At 40.0% G+C, this 25,121-nt stretch overlaps 1 protein-coding gene across 4 annotated transcripts in view; it reads left to right on the top strand.

Moving 5' to 3' along the window:
* FXR1 (FMR1 autosomal homolog 1) overlaps positions 1–23,442 on the top strand; it is a 30,790-nt gene extending 7,348 nt beyond the window's left edge. For 2 of the 4 annotated variants that reach the window (XM_081007963.1, XM_081007962.1), the window contains 16 exons: positions 3,830–3,882; positions 4,916–5,009; positions 6,587–6,658; positions 8,095–8,243; positions 9,237–9,330; positions 10,081–10,197; positions 10,329–10,499; positions 11,756–11,834; positions 13,540–13,649; positions 14,416–14,502; positions 14,911–15,118; positions 17,543–17,749; positions 17,892–18,092; positions 19,018–19,098; positions 21,463–21,554; positions 22,410–23,442. In XM_081007963.1, coding sequence (XP_080864089.1) covers positions 3,830–3,882; positions 4,916–5,009; positions 6,587–6,658; positions 8,095–8,243; positions 9,237–9,330; positions 10,081–10,197; positions 10,329–10,499; positions 11,756–11,834; positions 13,540–13,649; positions 14,416–14,502; positions 14,911–15,118; positions 17,543–17,749; positions 17,892–18,092; positions 19,018–19,098; positions 21,463–21,554; positions 22,410–22,580 — 1,986 coding nt within the window. In that variant the 3' untranslated portion in view covers positions 22,581–23,442. The remainder of the gene's footprint in view (positions 1–3,829; positions 3,883–4,915; positions 5,010–6,586; positions 6,659–8,094; positions 8,244–9,236; positions 9,331–10,080; positions 10,198–10,328; positions 10,500–11,755; positions 11,835–13,539; positions 13,650–14,415; positions 14,503–14,910; positions 15,119–17,542; positions 17,750–17,891; positions 18,093–19,017; positions 19,099–21,462; positions 21,555–22,409) is intronic. The other 2 variants (XM_081007964.1, XM_081007965.1) reach the window with 2 other exon arrangements.
* Positions 23,443–25,121: the final 1,679 nt, after the last annotated feature.

The following is a 25,121-nucleotide window of genomic DNA, read 5'->3' as shown; positions in this document are numbered from 1 at the left end:
AAAGGAACACAGGAAACTGCCTTATACCGAGTCTAGCCATTGGTCTGTCTAGCTCAGTATGCTGACACTAACTTGATAGCAGCTCTGCAGGGTTTTAGACAGGAGTCTTAACCAGGCTGGCAGTTGAACCTGATTCACTCCCCCCCCCTCCAGAATTTATGAAGCAAACGGAAACATCAGCCCAGGGAACACTAGTGGTTTGGTTAAAGGTAGAAATAGAAAGCTCTAAACGTGTAATGTAGCAAGAAATGAGGAAGCAAAGTTATTTTCAGCCTGTGATTTTGACTTTGTATTTGAAATCCCTCCAAATCCCTGAATTCTAAGTTTACTTGCTCTGTTCTTAACAAGGTCTTGTTGAATCTCAGTACACCGGGGTTGTCAAACTGGCATCTACAAATGTTGGCTGGGCTTACTAGTCAGTCGTTATTTGTGGTTGTCCTCCATCCGTTTAGCATGAGCAGAGGGCTTGAGAGGGGCTATTTTTTAATTTGTCCTGAATATGTGGAATATCTTACATTCCATAGCTTCAAACTACAGTGGTACCTCAGGTTGCATACGCTTCAGGTTACATACGCTTCAGGTTACAGACTCTGCTAACCCAGATATATTACCTCTGGTTAAGAACTTTGCTTCAGGATGAGAACAGAAATCGTGCTCCAGCGGCGTGGCGGCAACAGGAGGCCCCATTAGCTAAAGCGGTGCTTCAGGTTAAGAACAGTTTCAGGTTAAGAATGGACCTCCGGAACGAATTACATTCTTAACCCGAGGTACCACTGTATAGGGCATATGAGGGCTGCATTTGTGACACTCCTTTTTGCTCTTGTTGAATGGATATGTAAGATGCTTGAATTTTGGCATTGGGATTTTTGTTGATGTTGACAAACTGAATGATTTGTCAAGGAGAGAGGTGTGAGAGGCAGGGTGATAATGGGGTAGTTAGATCAGAAACAAAGGTGAATGTTTAAGAGCTGTATGAACATCATAAATGTTGTCTAGCACAGGGGTAGGCAACCTAAGGCCCGGGGGCCAGATGCGGCCCAGTCGCCTTCTCAATCCGGCCCGTGGACGGTCCGGGAATCAGCGTGTTTTTACATGAGTAGAATGTGTCCTTTTATTTAAAATGCATCTCTGGGTTTTTTGTGGGGCATAGGAATTTGTTCATTCCCCCCCCCCATATAGTCCGGCCCCCCACAAGGTCTGAGGGACAGTGGACCAGCCCACGGCTGAAAAAGGTTGTTGACCCCTTATCTAGCATTTTGTCTTCCAGCAGTGGCTACCTGGATTGTCCTTGGAAGTTCACAAGCTGATCAAAGCTCCATTCATTTAAATCTCATAGGTTTCAGTGGAACTTTAGCACATGCAACTATATTAAAGTTGGCAACTTGTAGGCTGAAGTACTGGGATGCAACAACAAAGCTAAAAACTTAGGGGATTTTGAGGAAATCCAGTACTGAGACCAGATGATGGATTGCATCTGTAACAGGTTCAAGGCTCTCTTGGTGCAGTGGCTTGAGATTTGTTCTTCAAACAGTCTTGAGATTTGTTCTTTAAAATATAAATCTGTATAGAAATGAAATTAATAATAACAATAATGTCCACCACAAAAAAATCCAACACTACCTAGGCATTATACTGTGGTGACTGCAATGTAGGTTTAAGGTGTCATTTGGCGATTAGATTATATATCTGAGTTTTTAATACTGCCTGTGGACAAGATCCATAGCATTATGTTCTCTTGGACCCTGTTCTGCTGCTTAGTGCTCTGGTGGCACCTCAGTGATAGCTACATTTTCCCTTCTTTCTTTGTGAGTCTGCTTTTTTCTTTTTCTTTTTAAGCTCTATAGTTTTTGTATAATTTTAAGATTGACATGTTGTATTTTACAGCATAGTCCACTGTGAAAAACTTCTTGGTTCTCAGGGGGCTTCTTCAGACTGTTGCGTTCAGCACGGTAGAAATAAGCCTAGGTGAGCCTCAAGTTCCCACATTTTTCTGGTGTGGTCATGAGAAGGAGTTTGCAAGCTTTTGCTTCTGTTTTATGCAGTGGAGGAGCAGATTAGCTGAAACCTATTTCTTGGGAACTAGTGCATTCATGCTAAGCCAAGGTTTGACTTAACATGACATGTGAATGTAGCCACTGTAGTTAATAACATAAGAACACCCTGCTGTGATGGACCAATGACCATCTAGTTCAGCATCCTCTTTTCACAGTGGCCAACCAGCAAGTACGACCTGAGTCTGTGGAGGCAGAGAATATCTATCCTGGCTAGTAGTCACTGATACAGCCTTTTCCTCTATGAATTTGAAGGCATGGATGATTTTCATTCTGGTGAATAAGAACGCCCCTGGGGCCTGAGCTATGTATTGTGAGGCTTACAGCTCAATCCTGTGTAGAATGAAACATGCTTAAGGCAAAGTCAATGGACTTGAGATTGTAGGATCAGCTGTTAGCACAGCAGCAGGAGATGGAGTTGTGAAAAGGAGGTTGCATTACAGCAGCTGAGTTAGGCTGCCAGAAAACTTGAAGTGGATTACTTGAGTGGAGGGGAAACTAGTAGCCTTTTAGCTTGATGCTGAAAGCAGATTCCTTCTATTCTCTTCTCTGGCAAAAATGAAGCCCTTTGTTGATGAAGTGGATGAACAGAATGAAGAGCTCATCTATGTCAAGAGAGTTTGATTGGGAGAAGTATTATCATTGTGAAGAGCTGCTGGGCAGGAGTTGGGGAAAACTCAGGATTTTTGGGAAAAGGGAGTTTATGCTCTGTGTTCTCTAGTTATGTATGGACTATTTGCTACTGAGCTGGGGCAATATTTAATTTCTAAAAAGAGATATGCAGCAACTTGGATTTGTGGAAAATTAATTATTTGTATCTTCTTTAATTTCTTCGTGGGAAAGGGAGGGCAGATTGCACTTCCTCAATGGCAGGAGAAAAACACATTGTGTGTGCTCAGGCATGTTCCCATGCTCTTCCTGACTGATAGAAATAGTTGTTGACAACACAATTTGTTGACTGGTGGTTTCAGTAATTCTTTAAGTAAACTTGAAACTTTGCCGATGTGGCTGGGACTCTTAATTTAGCTAGAATTGCCATCACTTATCACTGTAGCAGTTTTCTTTCCTGAAAGGAAAAGTGGAACGTTTCCTTAACTTAGTTCTGATGTTGTAATCTGTGGTGTACTAACTGCACAATAATAGCAGTATTTCTCTTGTAATATTATACTTTGGCCAAAATTAATTAGCTTTTGAGTGTTGTAGCTGAAGATGAGATTACTAATAAACTCAGTGAACCCTTTATTAATTTTTACTACGGCCGTACCTTGGATCCCAAACGCCCTGTGAGCCAAACGTTTTGGCTCCCAAACGCTACAAACCCGGAAGTGAGTGTTCCGGTTTGCGAATGTTCTTTGGAATGTCTGACGCGGCTTCTGGTGCTTGCAATTGGCTGCAGGAGCTTCTTGCAGCCAATTGGAAGCCACGCCTTGGTTTCCGAACATTTTGGAAGTCTAACGGACTTCCGGAACGGATTCTGTTCAGCCTCTGAGGTACCACTGTATATTTGTTTCTTCTTACCTAGAAGTAAATATTAGAAGAGTTATAAGCTGAATAGTTCTATAATACGATTGACGAATATCCATTTTTCCTTAAAGCTACTGCAAACCATTAAGTATCTCTTTTGTATGCAGTCTTTGGCATATTTACCCATGTTGTGTTTTTTCTTAAAAATTGTTCCCGTTTAAAATTACCATTCTAATGGGAGGGAGGTGCCATTTTGCAAAAGAAAAAAATCATTCTTGATAACAGTATTTAACAATTTTTATACTTTATTCTAGGGGTTCATCAAAGATGTTCATGAGGATTCACTCACAGTTGTGTTTGAAAATAAGTACGTACTATGTTGAAAAATATTACTCCCTTTATTTAGTTACATGATGTGCCATCCCCCAGAAATGCATAACACATAGTTCACTATGGAGACAAAGCGCAGGAACTTGACTACAAATACAGTTGAATGTAAAATAGAAAGAACACACTTAAATGTTGTTGCTAAGTTCTTGGAGCCACAGTAGTCCTGTAGTCTTGGCAACTATAGTAAATTGAAACGGTTTTAAATAGAAATACAGCTGATCTTACTGTGTTGACAATGGGGAGGCTGGTAAATAGCCACTCTGTTGGCTGCCTCCCTGTGACTTAAGGCAGAGATCCTTCTATAAATTAGAAGAGAACATTTCCCTCTCCTCTCTGGCTGTCACTGTCCTGGTTTAGGTGATTGGGAGCAAACTGCAACAAGTCTCAGTCTTGTGTTCTTCCTTTCCCCATGACCCTAATACTTGAGAGAGACCTTCCACTTTCATTTTAGAACAAATTACAATGCTGAATATTTACAGTGAGGGAAAAAAGTATTTGATCCCCTGCTAAATTTGTCCATTTGCCCCCTCACTGTATATACCACAGAAGTGTTGTTTGTTTAAACCAGGGTAAAACTGATATTGGAACCTATTTTTTTGGCCAACCTTGGTAAGAACAAACCACAGTTCCCAGCATTCATATGTAATATGGAACTCTAGTTTATTCTAAAGTGAAAGCAGAAATGTTTGCTCTCTTCTCATCTGCAAAGGATGAGAGAGTGGGAGAGCGCATAAAGCCAAGGCTCACCACAGCTTGCTCATAATCATTTGCATCATAGTTTAGGATAGAGAGTACCATTTGAGCCACGGATGGTTAATATAAGTGTGTGTTGTTAAGCAATCTAACAAAAATGTTGTTGGCTTTTGAATATTGAGGTTCTCTGTTTAATATTAGTGTGGACAGTATTCCATTTGTGTCCAATATTAGTATTTAAATAATCAATTTAAAATTATAACTGTGAACCAGGGTTACCTTTTCTTACTGACCGTGACGTAATTTGAAACTTTCAGCTGGCAACCAGAACGCCAAGTTCCCTTCATTGAAGTAAGGTTACCACCACCACTTGATATCAAGAAAGAAATTGGTGAAGGAGATGAAGTGGAGGTGAGTTCATCCAGTGATGGGCCGTGACTTGTATTTTTAGAGGTACTGTTGGTCAAGTTAGACCCTTAATTCCAATTATGTCAAAATGAATGGAATTTTCACAGCAATGCTTGGTCACTTGTGCCATGGCTATAAATTAAAGAAGTCCCCTCTTTCCAGTAGCTACACAGCTGTCGGGAGTCAGTCTGCATGTTGTTATTACCAAGTAGAATGTATTCTTCATGAAAGCTATGTAACATACTTTTTGGGAAGACCATGTATAGTGAGGACAAACAAGTTCTGAATTAGACACAGAGGACACAACTCTCAAATCCAACAGCAAGGTGCATTTATTCCTCTAGGAGGCACTGCATTGTCACCAAAGAAGGGAGGAGGATTCAGGGCTTCCTCTTGTTGCCATGGTTGGTGGATCTGTTTCTGTTCTGTGTCATGCTTGCTTATGCCTCAAATTTGTCATCACATAATGACAAATATGAAGAAACAGAAACTGATTGCGATAGTTCAGAAAATGAAACTGATCCTATGAATACTGCATTAAATTTAGTCTCCCCTCCAACCCTTTTCTCAGCTATTCTTATGGCTCATAGACATGGAACCACAGAATTGTAGAGCAGGAAGTCCAGTCCCCTGCAATGCAGGAATCTCAACATGCGGTCCCCCATCCAATTTGAAACCATTCTTTGTTTCAACATGACACGGTTTTGTGTCTGCATGACAATGTGGAGAACTGAGAAGATGCAGTGATTTTGAGAATACTTAATAATTTTCTTTGTTTTACTCATAAACTGACAATACCAAAGAGATGCTAGGTTCCTTACAGTTCAGTAGTTTGTAGCTCCAATTGTAACACATTTTAAAAAGTAAATTCAATTTGTAATTAATGTTTGACTAAACTCTACTTCCAATATAACAAATATGGTATTTTACGATAAAGTCATACACAATACATTTTATGTTCCTAAAGTAAAAAAGTTACTTTTGATGTGTAAATGCTGCTTTAAAAATAAATACTGGGTATTTTTCAGTTTCCCCCAAAATTTGTGTTTCCTCTGAAAAAAAACTATCTCCTCCCCCCGCCTGGCATGACTTCAAAATTTCTGGAAATTTTACATCTTTACCTATTTCCAAAGATGAATTGGACACCAGTAGAAAATTGTTGCCAGCAGATTATGCCAAGCTCTTTATCCATCTGCCACCATTTTGTAATTGGCTTCATCCCTGTGCTGCCATTTTGTGATTGATAGGCCTATACAATTTTCAGCCGTGTCATTTGAGCCTTGCGAGTAGAATGTTTGAGAACCATTGCTCTGTTTTATATAAAGATATGAAGACAGACAAGATTATCTTAAATTTTATATTAAGGGAAAGAATTTACTTTTAGAATAGTTTATGCCTGTATTTGTATTGATACTTGTAATTCTGGTGTACACAGAAAAAGAAAATCCAGCTTTCAGTAGCCATGATTTTGTTGGCTGTCCACAAACATCATTGAAATGAATCTGGGTAGTGCTAGTTTGTGAAGATTGAAAGATATTCTAATCAATATGGTTTAAATATGCTGTATGATCCCCCCCCAGGTGTATTCACGAGCGAATGAGCAAGAGCCTTGTGGATGGTGGCTAGCAAAAGTTCGAATGATGAAAGGGGAGGTAAGTAGGAGTAAAACTTGGGAATTGTAAGCAAACTTCATGAGGAAACATCTAAAGAAAGCATTAAACCTAAGAAAGTTTTAAACCTCTGTGTAGGACGTTATAAACAAGAGCACTCCAAAAAATAAACTACGGTATGCAAGTCTAGTAACTTATTTACATACACTCCCCAAAATGGATGGGATTGGGTATTCTTATTTAAATTTGCTGAAAGTTTTGCTTCCTGAGGGTGGGGAATGGCAAAGGCAAAGAGGATGATTCAAATATTTATCATGCTAACTATTTAGTGCTCTTTGGGTTGCGTCCAGCTAAGTCATACTCGAGAGAAGACCTATTGAAAACAATGGATTTGTTACTTTTAAGTCCATGGGTTTCAGTGAACCTGCTCTGAGTATGCCTTAGTTGAATGCAGCCCTCTAACTCAGAGGTTTTCAATCTTTTTGAGACCACGGCTCCCTTAACCAACTACATTCTTTCTGCGGCACCCCTGTGAGGCGCAGGAGCTCAATTACGTCCCCCTTTGCCTGCAGAGCTGGCAGCCTCTTACCCTTTTTTGAACACCCTCCCTTGTGGAGTGTTCCCTCAGCCTCCTCTCCTTCCCCCTCTGCTTGGGAGTCCTCTGGGCAGCCGTTGCTACCGACCCTGGTCTCTGAGCTGCCCCACCCCCTGCCCCAAAGAGGTGTGCCTCCCAGAGGTACCATTTGCCTGCACAGCTTACAGCCAGGGCTGCTGCAATAGCCAGCTGTGCAAACCCTAGGGAAGCAGAGATGCAAGAGGGCATCAGAGGAGGGAGAGAAGGAAAGAGCGAAAGAGTCCAGTGTTGCCCTGAGCATCATTCAAGGCACCCCAGGGTACTCTGTTTTCCATAACAGTTCATTTCCCAATGTTACACCTTTTTGTTCCTGTAACACCGTCTTTGTCAACCTGGTGCGTTTAAGATGTTTTGGACTACAACAGCTGTGCTGACTGCGGCTGATGGGGGTTGTAGTTCAAAAACATCTGGAAGATGCCAGGTTGACAAAGGTGGAAAATGCATTTTGCTTCCTTATATTTAGGGCTTCAAAAACCCCATGCTCCTGTTTCTCATGTAGTATAAAGGCTGAGTTTTACACTACGATTGGTGAGACCTGGGTTCAAATCCCCCCCCCCATATCAAGGAAGCCCATTGGACGACTTTCGTCCAGCTGCACACTTTAGCCCAACTTAAACCTTATTGTTGATGTATGCCACCCTTACATTGGAGGGCTGTGATAAAATGCAGTATATCAACAAAGCTGAGGCATGTGTTTTTTGAGGATGATACACTATGGAGATGATAAAACTGCTATGAGTATTTCTGCATATTTTTGGGTCAAATAATTTTAGAGGTCTTCGGGGGGGGCAAATGTGTGCCCTTTAGATTGTTTTTTTTAAAAATAATTCTAATCTGTCCTTAGTTCTACGTCATTGAGTATGCTGCCTGTGATGCCACTTACAATGAAATAGTGACATTCGAACGACTTCGGCCTGTGAATCAAAACAAACCTGTTAACAAGAACACATTCTTCAAGTGTGCAGTAGAAGTTCCTGAAGATCTAAGAGAAGCGTGAGTGACTACTCTAAAATTTCATTATATTGCTATCTTTTATCTAAAAATTGGTTTTCTTTTAAACAACCTAAAGCTGCTTTTTTTTAAAATAAAAAAAAATCATCTGAAGTCTTGGACAGATGAAAGATGGAGTACACAGTTACCTGGGAATAGTTCCCATTATACTCAGTAGGATTTACCTCCAAGTAGACATGCATTAGATGACGCTGTGACTCTGTTTTACTGAATCTTCAAGAAAGACAGATGGATAGGAAGGCCTAGACATGCAGCAGGATTTTCTCAGTACAGGCATACCTCAGAGATCGTGGGTTTGGTTCAGACCACCGCAATAAAACGAGTCACACAATTTGTTTGGTTTCCCAGTGCATATAAAAGTTATGTTTACACTATGGTCTATTAAGCCAGGCCCCCCTGACTGCAGGGCAGGAGGGGGAAAACCTGGCTCCAGCCCTAGCCAGCTCCACTCTTGTGGCCAGAAGGGTGGCAGCAGTTGGGGGGCTTCTTTCCCCTGGATGTGGCCAGGCTGCCTGCAGCTGCACCTGTGTCCTCTTAAGGAGCAATATCTGTGAAGTGCAATAGAGCAATGTATGCCTGTAGCAGGGAGAAGTGGGTGAGAAATTCAAAGGCCATAGACTAGATTTTTATTGTGGCAGAAAACAGAAATTGCTGAGAGGCATGAAGAGGAAGAAATAGGAAGGGACCCTAGCAACAGGCGACTGGGTTCCAAGTAGGAGTTTCATTTTTTATTAATGGTCATTAGTTTGGTGGGTAAAGATGGATCACCAGTCTTACAAGCTTCAGCATTCAAGGAAGAGGAAATTAACATAACAGGAATATCACCATCTCTGGGTCCTGCACTCACTTGTACAAAGGTATTGGATTTTTTTTCATGCTTTTGAATGCTTTGCCTCGAGTATTGCAGTTTTATACAGCAGCATGTTTTGTTGATAAAACTGCCACCTGAATAAATTTATAAATTGATTTTTCTAGGTGTGCTAATGAAAGTGCCCATAAGGATTTTAAGAAAGCTGTAGGAGCCTGCAGAATTTTTTACCAGGCTGAAACTGCTCAGCTAATAGTACTGGTAAGGTATATTTTCTGTTTGGTTTGATCACTGTGTGAGTTTACTTTTTGGCTAATGTTACGATTGTGTACGAGGGAGAAAAAAAAGATTGAAGACTGAAGGTTATCTCCAGCTTTGTATTCAGAGTAGGTCCATTGAAATCAATGCCTATTGTTTCAAATGAGTCTGTTCTAAGCACAGCTTAGTTCTCCAAGATACCTTGTTACTTGGGTATATTGAGAAGCTTTCTGCTTGTGAGTGAGAAATTTGCTTTAGAGATTCCAGGGTAGAAAGTTGTGGGCAGAACCAGTAGGCAGAGGATCTCATGCAAGCTAATGCCCAGGCTTTACTATTTTGCCTTTGACACTTCTGTGCATATTGCAATACAAGACAGCTGGGTCAGGCTGAAGGGTGTGTGTGCCAAGATACCTTGCATAACTTTGTGTACACCCCCATCCACATTTCCTGCCGCAGCTGATTCATCTGTATGGGCATTGCTTTCTACCGATAGTAGGTCAGGCTATCCCAAACAATATCCATCGCACCATTTTGATCCAGTGATGAAAATAAATGTTTGCTGACCTTGTTTCAAAAACCAAAAACAACAAGCATTCCTTGATGTTCTTCTGAGTAACGGAAGAACTTCTATCACATTTTTCCAAAACATGCAGTTGTAACAAGGAATTGTTAAATAAAATGAGGGCTCTCTAGCTATAAATTGCCTCGTAAAGTGGAAATGCTGTTTGTATCATTGTTACTTTATTTCTACAGTCTGCCAGTGAGGCAACAGTGAAAAGAGTAAATATCCTGAGTGACATGCATTTGCGCAGCATTCGAACGAAGATAATGCTTATGTCAAGAAATGAAGAAGCAACAAAACATCTAGAAGTGAGTTGTCCTCATACTGGCTCCCCCCCCCCCCCCAATTTCAACCTCCCTTCTCAATTCCAGTCTTGATGTAGCTGTTCTCATATTTGAAGTTCTGCTGTTGTAAACAACTTATTTTGCCTCCTCCCTAGTGCACAAAACAGCTTGCAGCAGCATTTCATGAGGAATTTGTTGTCAGAGAAGATTTAATGGGACTTGCAATAGGAACACATGGTAGTAATATACAGCAAGCCAGGAAGGTTCCAGGAGTTACTGCAATTGAGCTTGAGGAAGATACCGGAACTTTCAGGATCTATGGAGAGGTAAAAGGAAACAAGGGGTTTCTTGCCTTTGTAGTTGTGTGGCGTTCTTTTTCTTTACTTGCCCTAGTGGTCTGAATTTGGCATGAGCCTGCAACTATATCAGCCTGCCTCAAACTGCAATAGATGCCTCCCTCCGGTGTCCAAGGATCAGGGAGCTTGGTAGAGACCTTTTCCATTGTGGCCCCAAAGGCTGTGAAACTCCCTGCAGTGGATCTGCAGCAGGCTGCCAAACTATAGTAGTTTTGGAAGGCTAACATACCTTTTCCAAGTCACTGATTCTTGAATTAAGTTTTATTGGTTAGACTGGGTTGCTGTTGCTGTGGAAAAACATTTTAATTAGTTGGCCAAGTATGCTTTTTATTGGATTTTATTGGTATGTATGGGAGGTGTTTTTAGGTTTTTGTTGATATTTTGTAATTTTCTTGTTAGCTACCTTAAGAGACATGGAACTATTTTAAAATAAAATAAATAAAAATGAGATGAGCACAAGATTCCAAAAATTCCATAGCCTTTTTAAGGACACCGTGCATTTGCTAGAAGGGAATGCTGCATAGTAGCTGTTCCCAATTAGCTAAGTATTGAGGACCCCCTGTTTTTTAAAAGCCAAGCTATGGACCTTTTGAAAAACTTTGTATCCCTGTGTTTGAAAATAACCTGGGTAGGTTGTCTGAACCTCCTAGGGTTCAAGGAACTCCCAGTCAGGAACCGCTGCTGTATAGAAGGTTGTTTTTACTTGTGTCTGAATGGAAGTTTATATGATGAAACTCGTAGTCACTGCTTTATTTTCACTTGCACTGAAGCTTTCCTGTAGTATTTTGCATGTATTTATATCCCTTTCTGTGCACTTAAACACTGTCTCTTGTGATTGACCTTGTTGTAAATTCCTTTAGAAATCACGGTGCTTAAAGGTATATAAATTGTTGAAAACGTTTGGTTATTAGAGATAGGAGTAGAGAAGCATGAGGCTACTTGAAGAAAACAGAGAAATAACAGAGTTTAAAATAAAAATAGTACAGAAATTTCCCCAAATCTCCTTGTATTTTAGGCCACTAGACTCCAATCACACAGTTCGTAATCTCACAGTTAATAATATGAATGTGTATATTTCTTTAGCATTTGTAAGTTGCAAATGAGATTTTATGTACCTATCTCCTGTCTTATATTTAAATGTTAATTGCCTGAAGGAGTTTTAACTGTTGAAAGGGGTTTTAATTTTTAATATATTGTGTTTACAAATGGCTTCTGTTCTTTTCCAGAGTGCTGAGGCAGTAAAAAAGGCTAGAAGCTATTTGGAATTTGTGGAGGACTTTATTCAGGTTCCTAGGAGTCTTGTGGGTATGTAATAGTAATAAACCTTTTAACATCCTTGAATACCCTCCCCCTGCCTATTCAGTATGAAAATGTTGATGTCTCCTCACTCTTTAATGGCACATCTGAACTACTATTTTGGTGGCTGATACATTGGAGTATATATAGAGAACAGTGCTGCACTAACAAATGGAGTATTCTGGATTATGGTTAGAGGAGCATGGGAAGGCTATTTCCTTGGAAGAGGAAGCAGGAAATTGAAGGAGATGTTATCCAGGGGAACTGAGTCCAAATAGATTCCCTACCCTCAGTTAATTTCTTTCGGGCTGGAAAGCAAGAGTAGGCAATCCTTCCCCTCAATTGTGCCTCTTCAGCCTACTCTTTTTGCTTCAATTATTGCCTTTCATTTTTCTTAATTTCTTCCTCTTTTTGCCAAAGGAGCTAAGAAGCCTCAAGTGACTCAGTTCATTATCTCCTTGCAGAGGCAGTGATCAAGTGCAGCTCCACTCCTCTCTCCTGAGAGAGAAATTTTAAGCAGATGATACCTATTGCTGCTCCACACTGTGGTCGCTTCCTGGGCTCATTCATCTGCCTGCCATCCTTGGTGTATTGGTCATGATACCGAGGGAGAATATAAATATTTTCTCCCTTTGTCTCCTCATGACCAAGTTCTCGTTTAGCTGCTGCCTGGGACTCATTCACTCTTCTTCCCTACCACCTGAGGACAATGCCTACTGATAACTTGAAGCATTGTAGTCTTGCCCCACAGGGTCAGTGTAAGGTACAACCATTGTTCTGCTAGACATGGAGTAGGCTCTAGTAGAAAGTGACATGGGACTGGAGTGATGCTGCTCTAATCCTGCACATCAGATGTTGAGAGAAAAGGTGTTTTTTTTCTACATGGTGAAACTTCATTTTGAGTAAGACTGAACATTTGTTCTCACTGTTTCTGATTCCATATGCCATGGGTTTTGGATCAGTTCATTGTTCATTGACCTTTTAACTTTTCATCTTCCTCCTGTTAAGAATTGTGTGTCCCAAGTAATTGCTGTTCCAGATTAGGGGAAGGGAGCTCTCTTTGGGTAACATCAACTTCTGCCTTGTAGTCTTGAGGAAGTGGACTTCAGTTTTTTGGAATGTGCCTCTCATACCCGGAAAAGAGACATGACTTGTTAAGGCAAAATATCCTCTTTTTCTTCCATATTCCTAAATAGTAATCAGTAGTCAGATCTGAGTGTTTGCTTTATTATAAACACGGTACAACAATCTTCTGAAATTCCCTAACAGAGAGAAACATGGAATAACCTCATTGTTAAAAAATGTGTACAGTGGTACCTCTGGATGAGAACAGGATCCGTTCCAGAGCCCCGTTCGCATCCTGAAGCGAATGTAACACGTGCGTGTGCGGGTCACATTTTGCCGCTTCCACACATGTGTGTGACGTCATTTTGAGCGTCTGCGCATGTGCGAGCGGCAAAACCCGGAAGTAATGTGTTCCGTTACTTCCGGGTCGCCGCGGAGCAAAACCCGAAAATGCTTCACCTGAAGTGTATTCATCCTGAGGTATGACTGTATTGTGTTTTTAATGAACCCATTTATAAATAACTTTTATATTAATTATTTTGAGATTGTAAAGGGATTTTTTTTGTTCTCAGCCTTTCAGCTACTTTTATTAATAGATTGCTTGAGAAATACTTGAGAAATCTCAAAATTTTTTATTTTTTTATTAAAGGAAAAGTTATTGGCAAAAATGGCAAAGTTATTCAGGAAATTGTGGACAAGTCTGGAGTTGTGCGAGTGAGGATTGAAGGAGACAATGAGAACAAACTGCCCAGAGAAGATGTAAGATTTATCTTATTTGGAATTTGTAATACATCCAAGGGGTGGCAGGGGTGGATAAATTGTAGTGGTAGAATGATAGAAAAACCACTGCATTAGATTATTCTTTCTGCCTAGTGTCTGATGGACGTGTCACTCACAAATGCTACTACATTGGCAGTAGGAACACAGGAAGCTGCCTACACAGAGTCAGATCGTTAATACATCTAGTGCAATATTGTTTATGATGACTGGCAGTTGGCAGTAGCTTTCCTGGGTTTCAGACAGGGGTCTCTCTGGGACTGTCTGCATGTAAAGTAGTTTCTCTTCCATGAGTTGCAGCCTTTCCCCTTAGGGGTGCCATTTGAAAGGTCAAAATGTTTAGTGGTGCCATTTGTGGGTTTTGCTAACTGCTATCTAACACCCTTTTGGTTATTTCAAGCTAAGGTTGTCTTGGCTTCAGACTTTGGCTCTGAGTATTTAGGTTATCATTCTAACTGCAGTTCAGCTTTCTTCTTTGAAGATGTCAATTCTAAAAAAGTTGGGTAGTGTGATAATTTGCTGTGTTTATGTGGGGATGCTCCCTACACCTATCCCCTTTATCCACTGAGAGAAGGCCCACAGGTAGACTGAATCCATGGTATAGAAAGTTGTAGAAATTCCCATTAAAAATAAAAACAGGCTGCAACCTAGTGCACGGTTACACTTGTGTAACTGTACGCTGGGTTGTAGGCATTATTTGCTTGTGACTCTCTTTGTGCTTCAACAATATTACATTTTATCTTTGTAGGGAATGGTTCCGTTTGTCTTTGTGGGTACTAAAGAAAGCATTGGGAATGTCCAAGTGCTTCTTGAATACCATATTGCCTATTTGAAGGTAAGCATTCTTTGTGGGAAAGACAGCAGTTTCAGTATCATGGAAATGCACAATAGTATGACTTGTGAAGGTGATAAGTATTGGATCTGGAAACACAGAAGATAGCAAACAGCATACACCAAATGCTCTGAAAGCAATGTGGATGAAAGTTGTCTCAAAATCATGGTATTTTTCAGTGCATCATAACATGTTGATTTTCGGTGGGTCTTTCAGTCTACATCTCAAAGCATTACTGCCCTGAGAGCACTGTGCATTGAATAGTCCTAATTGAATCTTAGGACTAAAAGAGCTGTTTGCTGCTTTGAATATTGTTACAATAGAAATAGGGGGTGTAAGTGTTAAAAAATACATTTTTTTAAAGAAGCAAAACAGTGGACTTGCTTACATTTAGTGTAACTGTCCATGCAGGAGGTGGAACAGCTGCGGATGGAAAGGCTCCAGATTGATGAGCAGCTACGTCAGATTGGCATGGGGTTCAGACCTTCATCTACCAGAGGTCCTGAAAAGGAAAAGGGTTATACCACAGATGAGAACAACCCTTCCTCTGTACAAGGCTCCAGATCCTATAGTGGAAGAGGTAGGGGACGGAGAGGCCCCAATTACACCTCTGGCTATGGTAAGTTACGCTTAAAGATCAGTTTTGAAAGTCGCAGGTTCAGTCCCCGGCATCACCTACCTGACACTCTGGAAAGGCACTGCCAGTCAAGAGTAGACAGTACAGGAATTTGCTTCGAATAGACTTTGATTAGATACCAAATTTTGATCTGGAAGCTCATATAATTCTTCCCTTACAAGCATTTCAAAGAATAATTTCACACAAGTGTTTAAAGCAGGAATAAGATAAATTTCTTTTGTGGTAGAGATGAAAGGTAGAGGGGGTGACCTTTCAGCCTAGGACCTCATACTCTCCAGCTCATTTCTCACACGTTTGGTGCTTCAGATCCAGGAGAATCTAGTTTTCACTGCTTAATTTTCTAATTTAGTTAGGTGCGTTCAATAATGAGCAATGTTTGCCTCCTAGGCAGCCCATTGTGAAATTTGGCCTGCCTTGTTTCTGTCAGCAACAGTGAATAGTGTTCAATTAGCCTGATAGACAAATTTCAGTAATTTATCAGTATTATTCAGTATTTATCGGTAATGGTGGTCTCAGGGTTCTATACTCCCATCTGTGAATTAAATTGGTCTCATGAAAGGTCACATACATATCACTAAAAGGTGATTGCACACACAACCCCATTAACTATGTTCAATATTGGTAGACCTTCTTGAACCCATATGGATGTTTGAGCTTTATGAAACTCAATGAAATCTTAAGAATTTGGGGCCTAAAGTTCTCCTTCACTGGGTTAGATTGACCAATGGTCTAACAATATAAAACAGCTTCCTTTATTCCTCTTGAGTCCCATCATCTGCAGTATGGGAAACCATAATGCTGCTTAACTGGCAGGGCTGTTGTGAGGAATACAACTAGAAAATTATAAAAACGTAGTGGAGGCCAAGCTGTGAATGGTGGACATGCTGTGCTTTGAATTTTATTACCAGTGTTTGATAGCTTTTAAAAGATTTTGACACTTTAAGAAATCCACAGTTGTCACTTAACCTGGAAATCAAAAGCATCAAAAATAAATTACTGAATGTGAACTTCAGAAATAGTCTTTTCTGTTTGGCAGCATCCTTTCATACTTGTTTCTGCAAACATTAACAAAAATGGGTATACAGAAGCCCAACTATAGCTGAAGGGCCTGTAGTGTGTATTCAGGCTTGTTGTCCACCTTGGTCTAAATTGATCAGATCTTTCAAATATGTCATTTAGTGTTAGCTACAGCAAAATAATAATCTCCTAACAAACAAATGGGTTGCCTGATGAGGTACTGTATAGTTGTTCCAATGAGTGCGTCATTTTACTGTTACTTTATATGTGGTAATGTGATACGTAAATTCAGGTTTAGAGTGTTGTTTCCAGGCTCCACATACATGTTTCTACGTTGCTTGTGAAAAGAGGTGGCAGCATGTTCAGAATCTTGGACCTCTGTATGCACCGTGGACAAAGTTTTCAGCAGCCAGCCCTTCGTGTTTCTGCTTAGTGGGATGCTTGGGAATAATAGGCATGTTTGGAAGTAGAGGCTTCCATTTTTGTTGTTTTTTATGCCACCACTTCAAGGGTTTGGAGGTCTCTTTTTAAGCCTTTATAGTTGTCACATATTGACAGCTCAAGTTCTAATGGGAAATCCTGCCCTCCTCTTTGTTTACATGTTTTGATTGGAATTAGTAATATTGCAATTGTCCATTATATAATGGCATCATATTGTATGTTTCCATGGGAACATCTTTTATCCCTCCCTGCCATGTTGTTTCATAACTGAGCACTGTGGGCTATTAATAACCCAAGACCATCAGCAGTAGGGTTTTAGACTGACTGAAAGACTTTTTGTTTGTGTTGGCAAGGTGTTCTTTATCTGTAACAGATTGAGATGTATGAATGTTACAAGAGTAAAAGTAGTAGTTTAGGTGTTCAGTTAGCTCTGCATCCTGTGGCAATTAGATAAATTACATGGAAATTGTGTTGAAGCTAAGGTGAAATGGAAGCATCCACAATTACATACATAAGAAGCCCCTTTCAGATCCACTCTGATATGGTTCCCATTAGTGATCATTTATTCTGTTTTGTGTGTATGAATGAAGTTTTTCTACTAATATTCAGTATTAGACTGTGCAGAAATAGGTTTACTTCACATGCTATGCATCTACCTTGGCATCTAGTTTGTGCTGCAGAGTTCAATTTCTCATCTAATCTGTCAAGTCAGTTTTTTGTACTGAGTTCTGTTATGTGTTTCAGACACTGGTGCACTGGCCTTACGTTGTGCATTCTTCTGGGAATGGTACTTTTCTTCTTGTAGAGCAAACGTTTACCCCTAAAAGTTGTGCCTCAGAAAATTGCATGTATCTCAGCTTTCCTTGCTAGTGGCATTCTTCTGCTAAAATTCAAAATGGTACTAGAACAGTACTTGATTATCACCTCTCCTTCTCATTTATTGTAAAGGAACAAATTCTGAGCTGTCTAATCCCTCTGAAACAGAATCGGAAAGGAAAGATGAACTGAGTGATTGGTCATTAGCAGGAGATGATGACAGGGAGAGTCGACACCAACGTGACAGCAGAAGGCGTCCACCAGGGGGAAGAGGGCGCAGTGTTTCTGGAGGTCGTGGACGTGGTGGTCCCCGAGGTGGGAAGTCCTCTATAAGTTCTGGTATGTATTTGAGAGGCGTATTTTGTGTGTTGTGATTGCACTGAACTACTTCCCTCTTTCTTGATGATGGTTGATTTTTAATATTTTAAAGTTAAAATATGAGATGAAACGTGCTCTTACTGGTTTTGTCATTTCCTTTAAGTGCTGAAAGACCCAGACAGCAACCCTTACAGTTTACTTGATAACACAGAGTCTGACCAGACTGCAGACACAGACGCAAGTGAATCACACCACAGCACTAACCGGCGTAGGCGATCTCGTAGACGAAGAACTGATGAGGATGCTGTCTTAATGGATGGGATGACAGAATCTGACACAGCATCTGTTAATGAAAATGGCTTAGGTATGTAAATAGTCTTATCAGCTCTGTCTAACTAAAAAAATATAATAGTCACTCTTCATTTTCTTAACTAGCATTTTATTCTACTTGTTTCCTTGTGGTTCAAAAGTGTGTCCTCATCTGTTGCAGTATTAAAAGATTTTAGCTCTATATTGGACTGGAATATTTTGGACCAAATAATCGGAAAGACTGACTTTCATTTGATTGTTGTCTTAGAGATGCCTTCTGATATCTACGTCATATCTAGGGTTTTGCAACCATATCTCTGCTACCCTGTTACCATATATGCATCCAGTCCAATTTTAGCCTTAGTCCATAGTAATGGGATAGCAGGGCATACATTGAACTCATTCATAAGGCTTCAGTCCATGTAGATATCTGCTATCGACTTGGTGGGAAAGTCAGAGGAGCCAGGCCTTAATTTCACATTTGTTTACTTCTCAAGAATTAGAGTCCCCTTTGCCTTCTCTAGGTCTTAAGTAGTTTTATTGCTGAATTTGCTAAATGAACTTTGGGAAGAAGGAAATTGAGGCCAGGAGAAGAGTCCCCATTTCTTGCTCCTCTAAGGCTGTGATTCAAAACATACTTAAAAATAAGTAGGGCTTCCGTGTATGTGATTTCAGGTCTAGGGTTTATTTTCAGTGTCTAAGAATAGCCATTTACAGTTTAAGCAAATCACACCAAGGAAAAAATATTTCTCTTGAGATGGGGAATTAATTTCTTTAGCCAATGTTTAACTTTCGGTACCAACTTAGTGATAACATCTTAAACAGAGTTGCAGTTGCTTTTTCAGTCCCCTGATGTGTAAAAGTTTTTTGCGCTACTTAGCCATTCTGAATATTTTTTCCTTTGAAATCGTTGTGTGCTAAATTGCCAGCAGAACAATTTGGTCACCGAGAAAGTTCATAGTAAAACTTTGCAATTGCAGATGATAGAGACAAAAAACCCCAGCGACGCAATCGTAGTCGCAGGCGTCGTTTCAGGGGTCAGGCAGAAGATAGACAGCCAGGTAACTCGATTGGAGAGGTGAACCACCTCGGGTCACAAGCATGAAGGAATGCTCTGCGTTTGCTGTTTGTGTACCTTCTAAAATATATGTAAAGCTGTCTTTTGTAAATAATGATTGCTTAATACTAATCAAACTGCAGGATGAGAAATGGTCAGTGGGGCATGTTCTAGTTTTTATAATTAAACTAATACTGTTGCCTTTTATTTGGTGTACTTCCACTGTAAGAGTGTGCAGAACTTTACTTAATCTATGTTGAAATTAGAGGACAACTATAAATGAATGTCATAGGTGCAAGGGTATGTATTCCATGTTGCAAGTAACACTGTCAGATAGACTCTTCCTTCGGCCTTCTGGCATCTTTCCTTAATATGCATAAAAGGTATGTTAGCCAAGTGTTAGTGCTGTAGCAAACCAGGATGCATGGAGCCTTCCTGTCCTTTGAATCAAACTTACATCTCTTGCTTTTAAGAACACCAGAAATCACAACTAAATTAAAACAAAAAATTGTTGCATGTTCATGCTTTGATAATTGTGGTTTGACAGATTTTTTTAAAAAAACATACTAACACCTTACATATTTTAAAGGTGTAAAATAACTTTCAGTATAATTCTGAGTGTTGCACCTGTAAATTCCTCGTTTGTTGTGCTAAGTATTCCCCCCCCCCAAAAAATGTAGTGTCTGTATTTCAGTCAAGTAATTATTGGTGTTGCGTTTGCTGTATTATCCACACACAGCAGCTTAAACAAGCTATTGAACAACAGAGGCATACCACACACAGTCCATCTGCAGCTTTTGTCAAATGATGGTGTAGATTTGCTTCTGCAGAAGCATAGAATTGGAGAATACCGGAAAGTCATATAGAAGGGTTGTTGCTAAGTGGCAGAGCCCATGCTTTCCATACAAAAGGTCCCAGTTTAGTCCCCAGCATAGAATCATAAAATTTTAGGGTTGGAAGGGACCATTCTAGTCCAACCCCCTGCAATGCAGGAATCTCTTTGCCAAACGCTGGCCTTGAACCCACAACCCTGAGGTTAAGAGTCTCATGCTCTACCGACTGAGCTATCCCAGGACCAAGTTAGGGCTTCTCCAGGTAAGGCTGGGAAAGCCTCCTGCAAGAAACCCTGGAGAGCCAGTCAGTATTGACAGTACTTAGCTAGAGGGACCAGTGTCTGACTCGGTATAAGGCAGCACCATATGTTTATAGGCTTACATCACCTTCTAAAAGATGAACTGTTGTGAAAGCATATTGGGTTAATCTTAAATTTTGGACAAGCTAATGTCTGGCGGTCATTTTCCCATGAAGCATCTTCAGAAACATGGCTATGTCTGCACTGTCAGGTTTTTCTTGCTACATGTTGTGCATGTAGATGTGCGATCCAGACTGCTGCATTGAACTGCACTGTGCTCTTTTCCCTCTCCAGCATAATGGTTGTACATTGCAATCTAAAGGAACACAAATTCCCCTTATGTGAATAATTTTAAGCAGAAGCAGATTGCTTACATGCAGCTCTGCAGCACTGTTAATGAAGACCACATTAACCCCCTTGGCAATAACAGGAAACTCGAACCTGTTCTGAAGCTATAATTGCTGTGCACGGCTGTTCTGTTTTGTGGATTTATTTTATGATTTTAATGCAATTTGTATTTTAATTGTGATACTTTTATAACTCTTCATTGGAGCATTTGGTGAAGAGCAGGCTATAAGTACGAATAAATAAATGACCCTTAATGACCAGTCCTGCAGAATTTCATCCTGGGCTGACACCCAGGCCATGTTGGCCAGATTGTCTGGCCCTGTATATCACCTTCCTCTCAACCTGGTCTAAAACCACTTTGTATTTTTCAAGCTTATTATCAAAATAATTTTCTTTCGGTCTCTTTGAAGAATACAATTCAGAAAGCTGTAAGCACTACCATAGCAAACCAATCATTTTCTAGTAATAATGCAGCCTATAAACAAAATCCTGTCCTGCTTAAGACATGAATAGGGAAACCCTTTGAAAACAAATAGATTTATTGACTTGATTAGGATTAGTTCTGAGCAAGAAGCTATGGGGAGGCTTTAGATTGCCCCAGACAATTAGTAACTTGATGAATAATTCCGTTCGTAGTTGAGAATCCTTCAGAGACTGTCAGTATACAGTACTAAATGATAAAACATTCAAAACATATGTAGACAGGGTTTAGAATCTCCCAGAAACCATTCCTGAAAGCTTAGGAGTTTTGAGAAATGTATTGTGATATAAAAACCTTATAAGGCATCTGCATAAATGGGCCCTGTTGGTTTGCAGCCAATGGTGGCTGCTCAGTTCTTAAACATCAAGTAATTTAAGCAAAAATAATTTTTTTCTCTCTCCTCACAGTAACAGTTGCTGATTATATATCAAGAGCAGAATCTCAGAGTAGACAAAGAAACCTCCCAAGGGAAACACTGGCCAAAACCAAGAAAGAAATGGTAAGAAAAATTACAGGAAACAAAATGATAGTGTTAATGGAAATATGTGGTCTCCTCCCGTGTGTGTGTATAGAATAATTTAATCACTGACACCACAACATCAGAGGAGAGTGACTACAAATGCTGTTAAATGTGGTTGCCCATCACGCTGGTGCTGATACACACTAGGGAAACACAGTCTGGTACCATCACAGGTCCTTACATTGACCTACATAGCAATTTTATAGGATCCTGTGTCTGAATCCTTCCCATTAGTGCTGACTGCCAAACCTTTGTTAGTCTTTTGTCTCAAGTGGGCTGGTGTGGGGAAGGTGACGGCATGTTAATATTTTACATAATAGGACAATTAAGGCGGGAGTACTTGGCTACATATCAGCCCTGCTGGGTCACGCCAAAGGCCCATGTGATCCCAGCCTTCTGTTGTCACAGCAGCTAACCAGGTGCCTATGAGAAAGCTCATAAGCTGGACATGAGCCTAATAAATGTAAATGTGTTCAATGAAGAAGGCTTATCCTGTTCATCTATTATCCACCTATGAAAAATAATGGTGATTCATGTCCCCGTTTCCTCAGAGACAATTCATGTATGGAATTCATTGTCACAAAATGGCTTACGCAGCAAATGTTTTTAACTGGATTTTAAAATAAACGATTTAATTATTTGAAAAGGTAACAGAATTGACAAACAGAATGCTGTAGGTAAAATATAGAGGTACCAGAAATCAAATGTATTAATTTTTATTTAAAACTTGCTTTTCTAGTAACATCTAAATTTGAGAGGAGGGAAAATAGTAGCTTATGTTATGAATCATTCGTGTGTCGTCTTGTCACTAATTTTTTAAAATTTTATTTTCAGACAAAAGATGTGATTGAAGAGGTTGGCCTTTCTGAAAAGGCCATAAATGGCCCTGCAGTTATTTCTGAGACTGAGCCTTCCAATTTGCAGCATAGTCCTGAAGAAAGGCCTAGTACTGTACAAGAAGATGGGAATAAACAGGACGAAGCTGTGCTGAATGGTGTTTCATAAACAGAGTTCCTAGTTTACAGTTCTTTTACATTTACATTTTACAATAGTGCTTGTATAAGCTTGCCAAAGATAGAATATGGATCGCGAGTCTTGACACCGCACTTTCAGTTCCTCCATTTTGGAAAACAGAACGGGGAGGGATCCTGAAGAAATCCAATGTTGAACATACTTTGACACCTACTGTGTTATAAATATCATCAGATGTGCCTTGAGAATAGTATATGTAACATTTAAATAAAAACAAATTGCTGGCTATAGGAAATGTTATTTTGTTTTCAAAATATGGCAGAGATGTGGGGGGATCCCTAACGTAACCTTCTTTATGAAAGCATTAGCTGCTTTTGTTACATTTTTAATAATATGCAACCACTTCTTCACCTGAGGAAAACTAGAAAAAAAAATGCAGTCTAAAATATTTTGCACTGAATTGTAATTTCTCCATTAGTTTAGTCTGGAAACTGGTCTGTTTTAATACATTGTTTTTTAAATGCTGTATGTAGTGGGGAAAATACTGCAGACCACTGGAATACATTTATTAAATTCTCAATCTGCAGGGATATTGGGCGACATTGGCAGTGACTGTTCTACATTGAGGCTTTGTTTGATTTATTTATTAAACTGTACAGTATTTAAAAATCAAACATAGCTTTAGTTAAAACACTTAAGCTGAATTAGTCATGTCCATTAAGACATAACCAGAACTACTGAAAAGATCAATTTCCAGAAAGTTTATTCTGTATAAACTACATACGTTAGTCCTTAGAGTATTTTTATTTTTGTTTTGGTTGTTTGATGTGCAATATGTTTTTGTATGCTGGTAGAAAAATAAATAAACTTTGATCTTCCACTGGTTGATCCTTAAGTACTTGCCAAGGTCATGAATTTATTACAGCAATCTATTAAAGATTTAGAGTGAACTCTTTGTGACAAGGCTACTTACCACCTGTATGAGCTAAATGAGACAGCATGGCAGGAAATCAGTGACTAGGTTTACCTTTGTTCCTTAAAAGTTTCAATGCAGCTAGGGATCATCTTCCTAATCCAAATTGCCCCCTACTGCATTTTACCCCAAGGAGAGCATTAAACAGCTGCAGTCAGGGGTAATTGCAATTAGGAAGGAAAGATTAAACCCTTTTTCTAGTGCCTCAAAACTGATCATTTTTTCCTTTAAAAATGTATTAAACCACTATTCAGGAGACCCACATGCCGATCCTCTGCCATGTTGTCGAGTTTGAGCCAAAATATAAAATAATCATTGCAAAAAATAGCTTTTCACATGCACTAGAGGTGCATAACAAGCCACTTATTTTGTGCACATTAAGACAATTATCCCCAACTAAAAAAACTCTAGTATGGTAATAAGCTACATGAATTGGGTAACAGATTTAAATGTTACCCTACCCATGCAGATACCTGTCCTTTACCGCTTGTTCCTTTACTCTTGAGTAGAAATGTTTTTGATACCTCGGAGTGAACCTGGAATCGGCATGCTTCATTGAGTATGTGCACCAGGCATGTCCAAAGTCTGTTTCTGGGCTGCAGTCCAGCCCACCGTACCTGTGGCAGTTCAACAACTTCAATCTTCAATCCCAAAAAAAAAAAGCTCGACAACTTCAACTTCAATCCTAAAAAAAGGTATCAGCTTTGGTTAGTGCTTTGGTCGGCCCTCACAGCCTTTTACAGTGGTACCTCGCAAGACGAATGCCTCGCAAGACGAAAAACGCGCAAGACGAGTTTTCCGTTTTTTGAGTCGTTCCGCAAGACGAATTTCCCTATGGGCTTGCTTCGCAAGACAAAACGTCTTGCGAGTTTGTTTCCTTTTTTAAAAAGCCGCTAAGCCGTTAATAGCCGCTAAGCCGCTAATAGCCGTGCTTCGCAAGACGGAAAAAACCGCAAGACGAAGAGACTCACGGAACGGATTAATTTCGTCTTGCGAGGCACTACTGTACTTCATCAAATCTGGCCCTCTGAAAAAAATTTGGACACCACTGATGTACACCATACCTACAAAATACATTTTCTTCCTCAGAGGACCTAAATTAGTGCCCAGAATTCTTTGAGGGAAAAATGTGCTTGCTTTGGAGACATGTAGCAGCCACGTACCACTGCCTTTCATGTTTTGTTTCCTTCAACTGACAAGGCTTATGCTATAAATATTGCTATGAGTTGGGGGGGGGGACAAAGAACCTCTAGATCCCTGGGTGTCCCATTTCTCTTGATTCTTGGGTGCTGGGGTTTAATCAGAGCCTTGATAATTAAGGTAAGCTGACATGATGAGCTTGTTTTTCTGCCAGGCAGAGGTAGATGATGGCCCTGACATTAACCCATTGCAAAAGCCGCCTACAAGACAAGAGACTAGGTAACTGAGGGAGAGGTTGCCAGGGCAATGTGAACATAATGTCACACAGAAAAAAAAGTCCTTTTACACAGGTTTTTTGTCAAGGTGATCTGGGAATGAGGAAATTAGGCAGAACTCCATGCAGAGGAGGCTGCAGTGAGGGGCGGGGCATGAATGGCTATGGCTTTGGACCAAAACTTGCT

Source organism: Podarcis pityusensis (genome assembly GCF_964106645.2).
Source record: "Podarcis pityusensis genome assembly, chromosome: 5".
NCBI lineage: Eukaryota > Metazoa > Chordata > Lepidosauria > Squamata > Lacertidae > Podarcis > Podarcis pityusensis.
The sequence above is the reverse complement of the archived record's forward strand: the minus strand, read 5'-3'. Positions and strand labels throughout refer to the sequence as shown.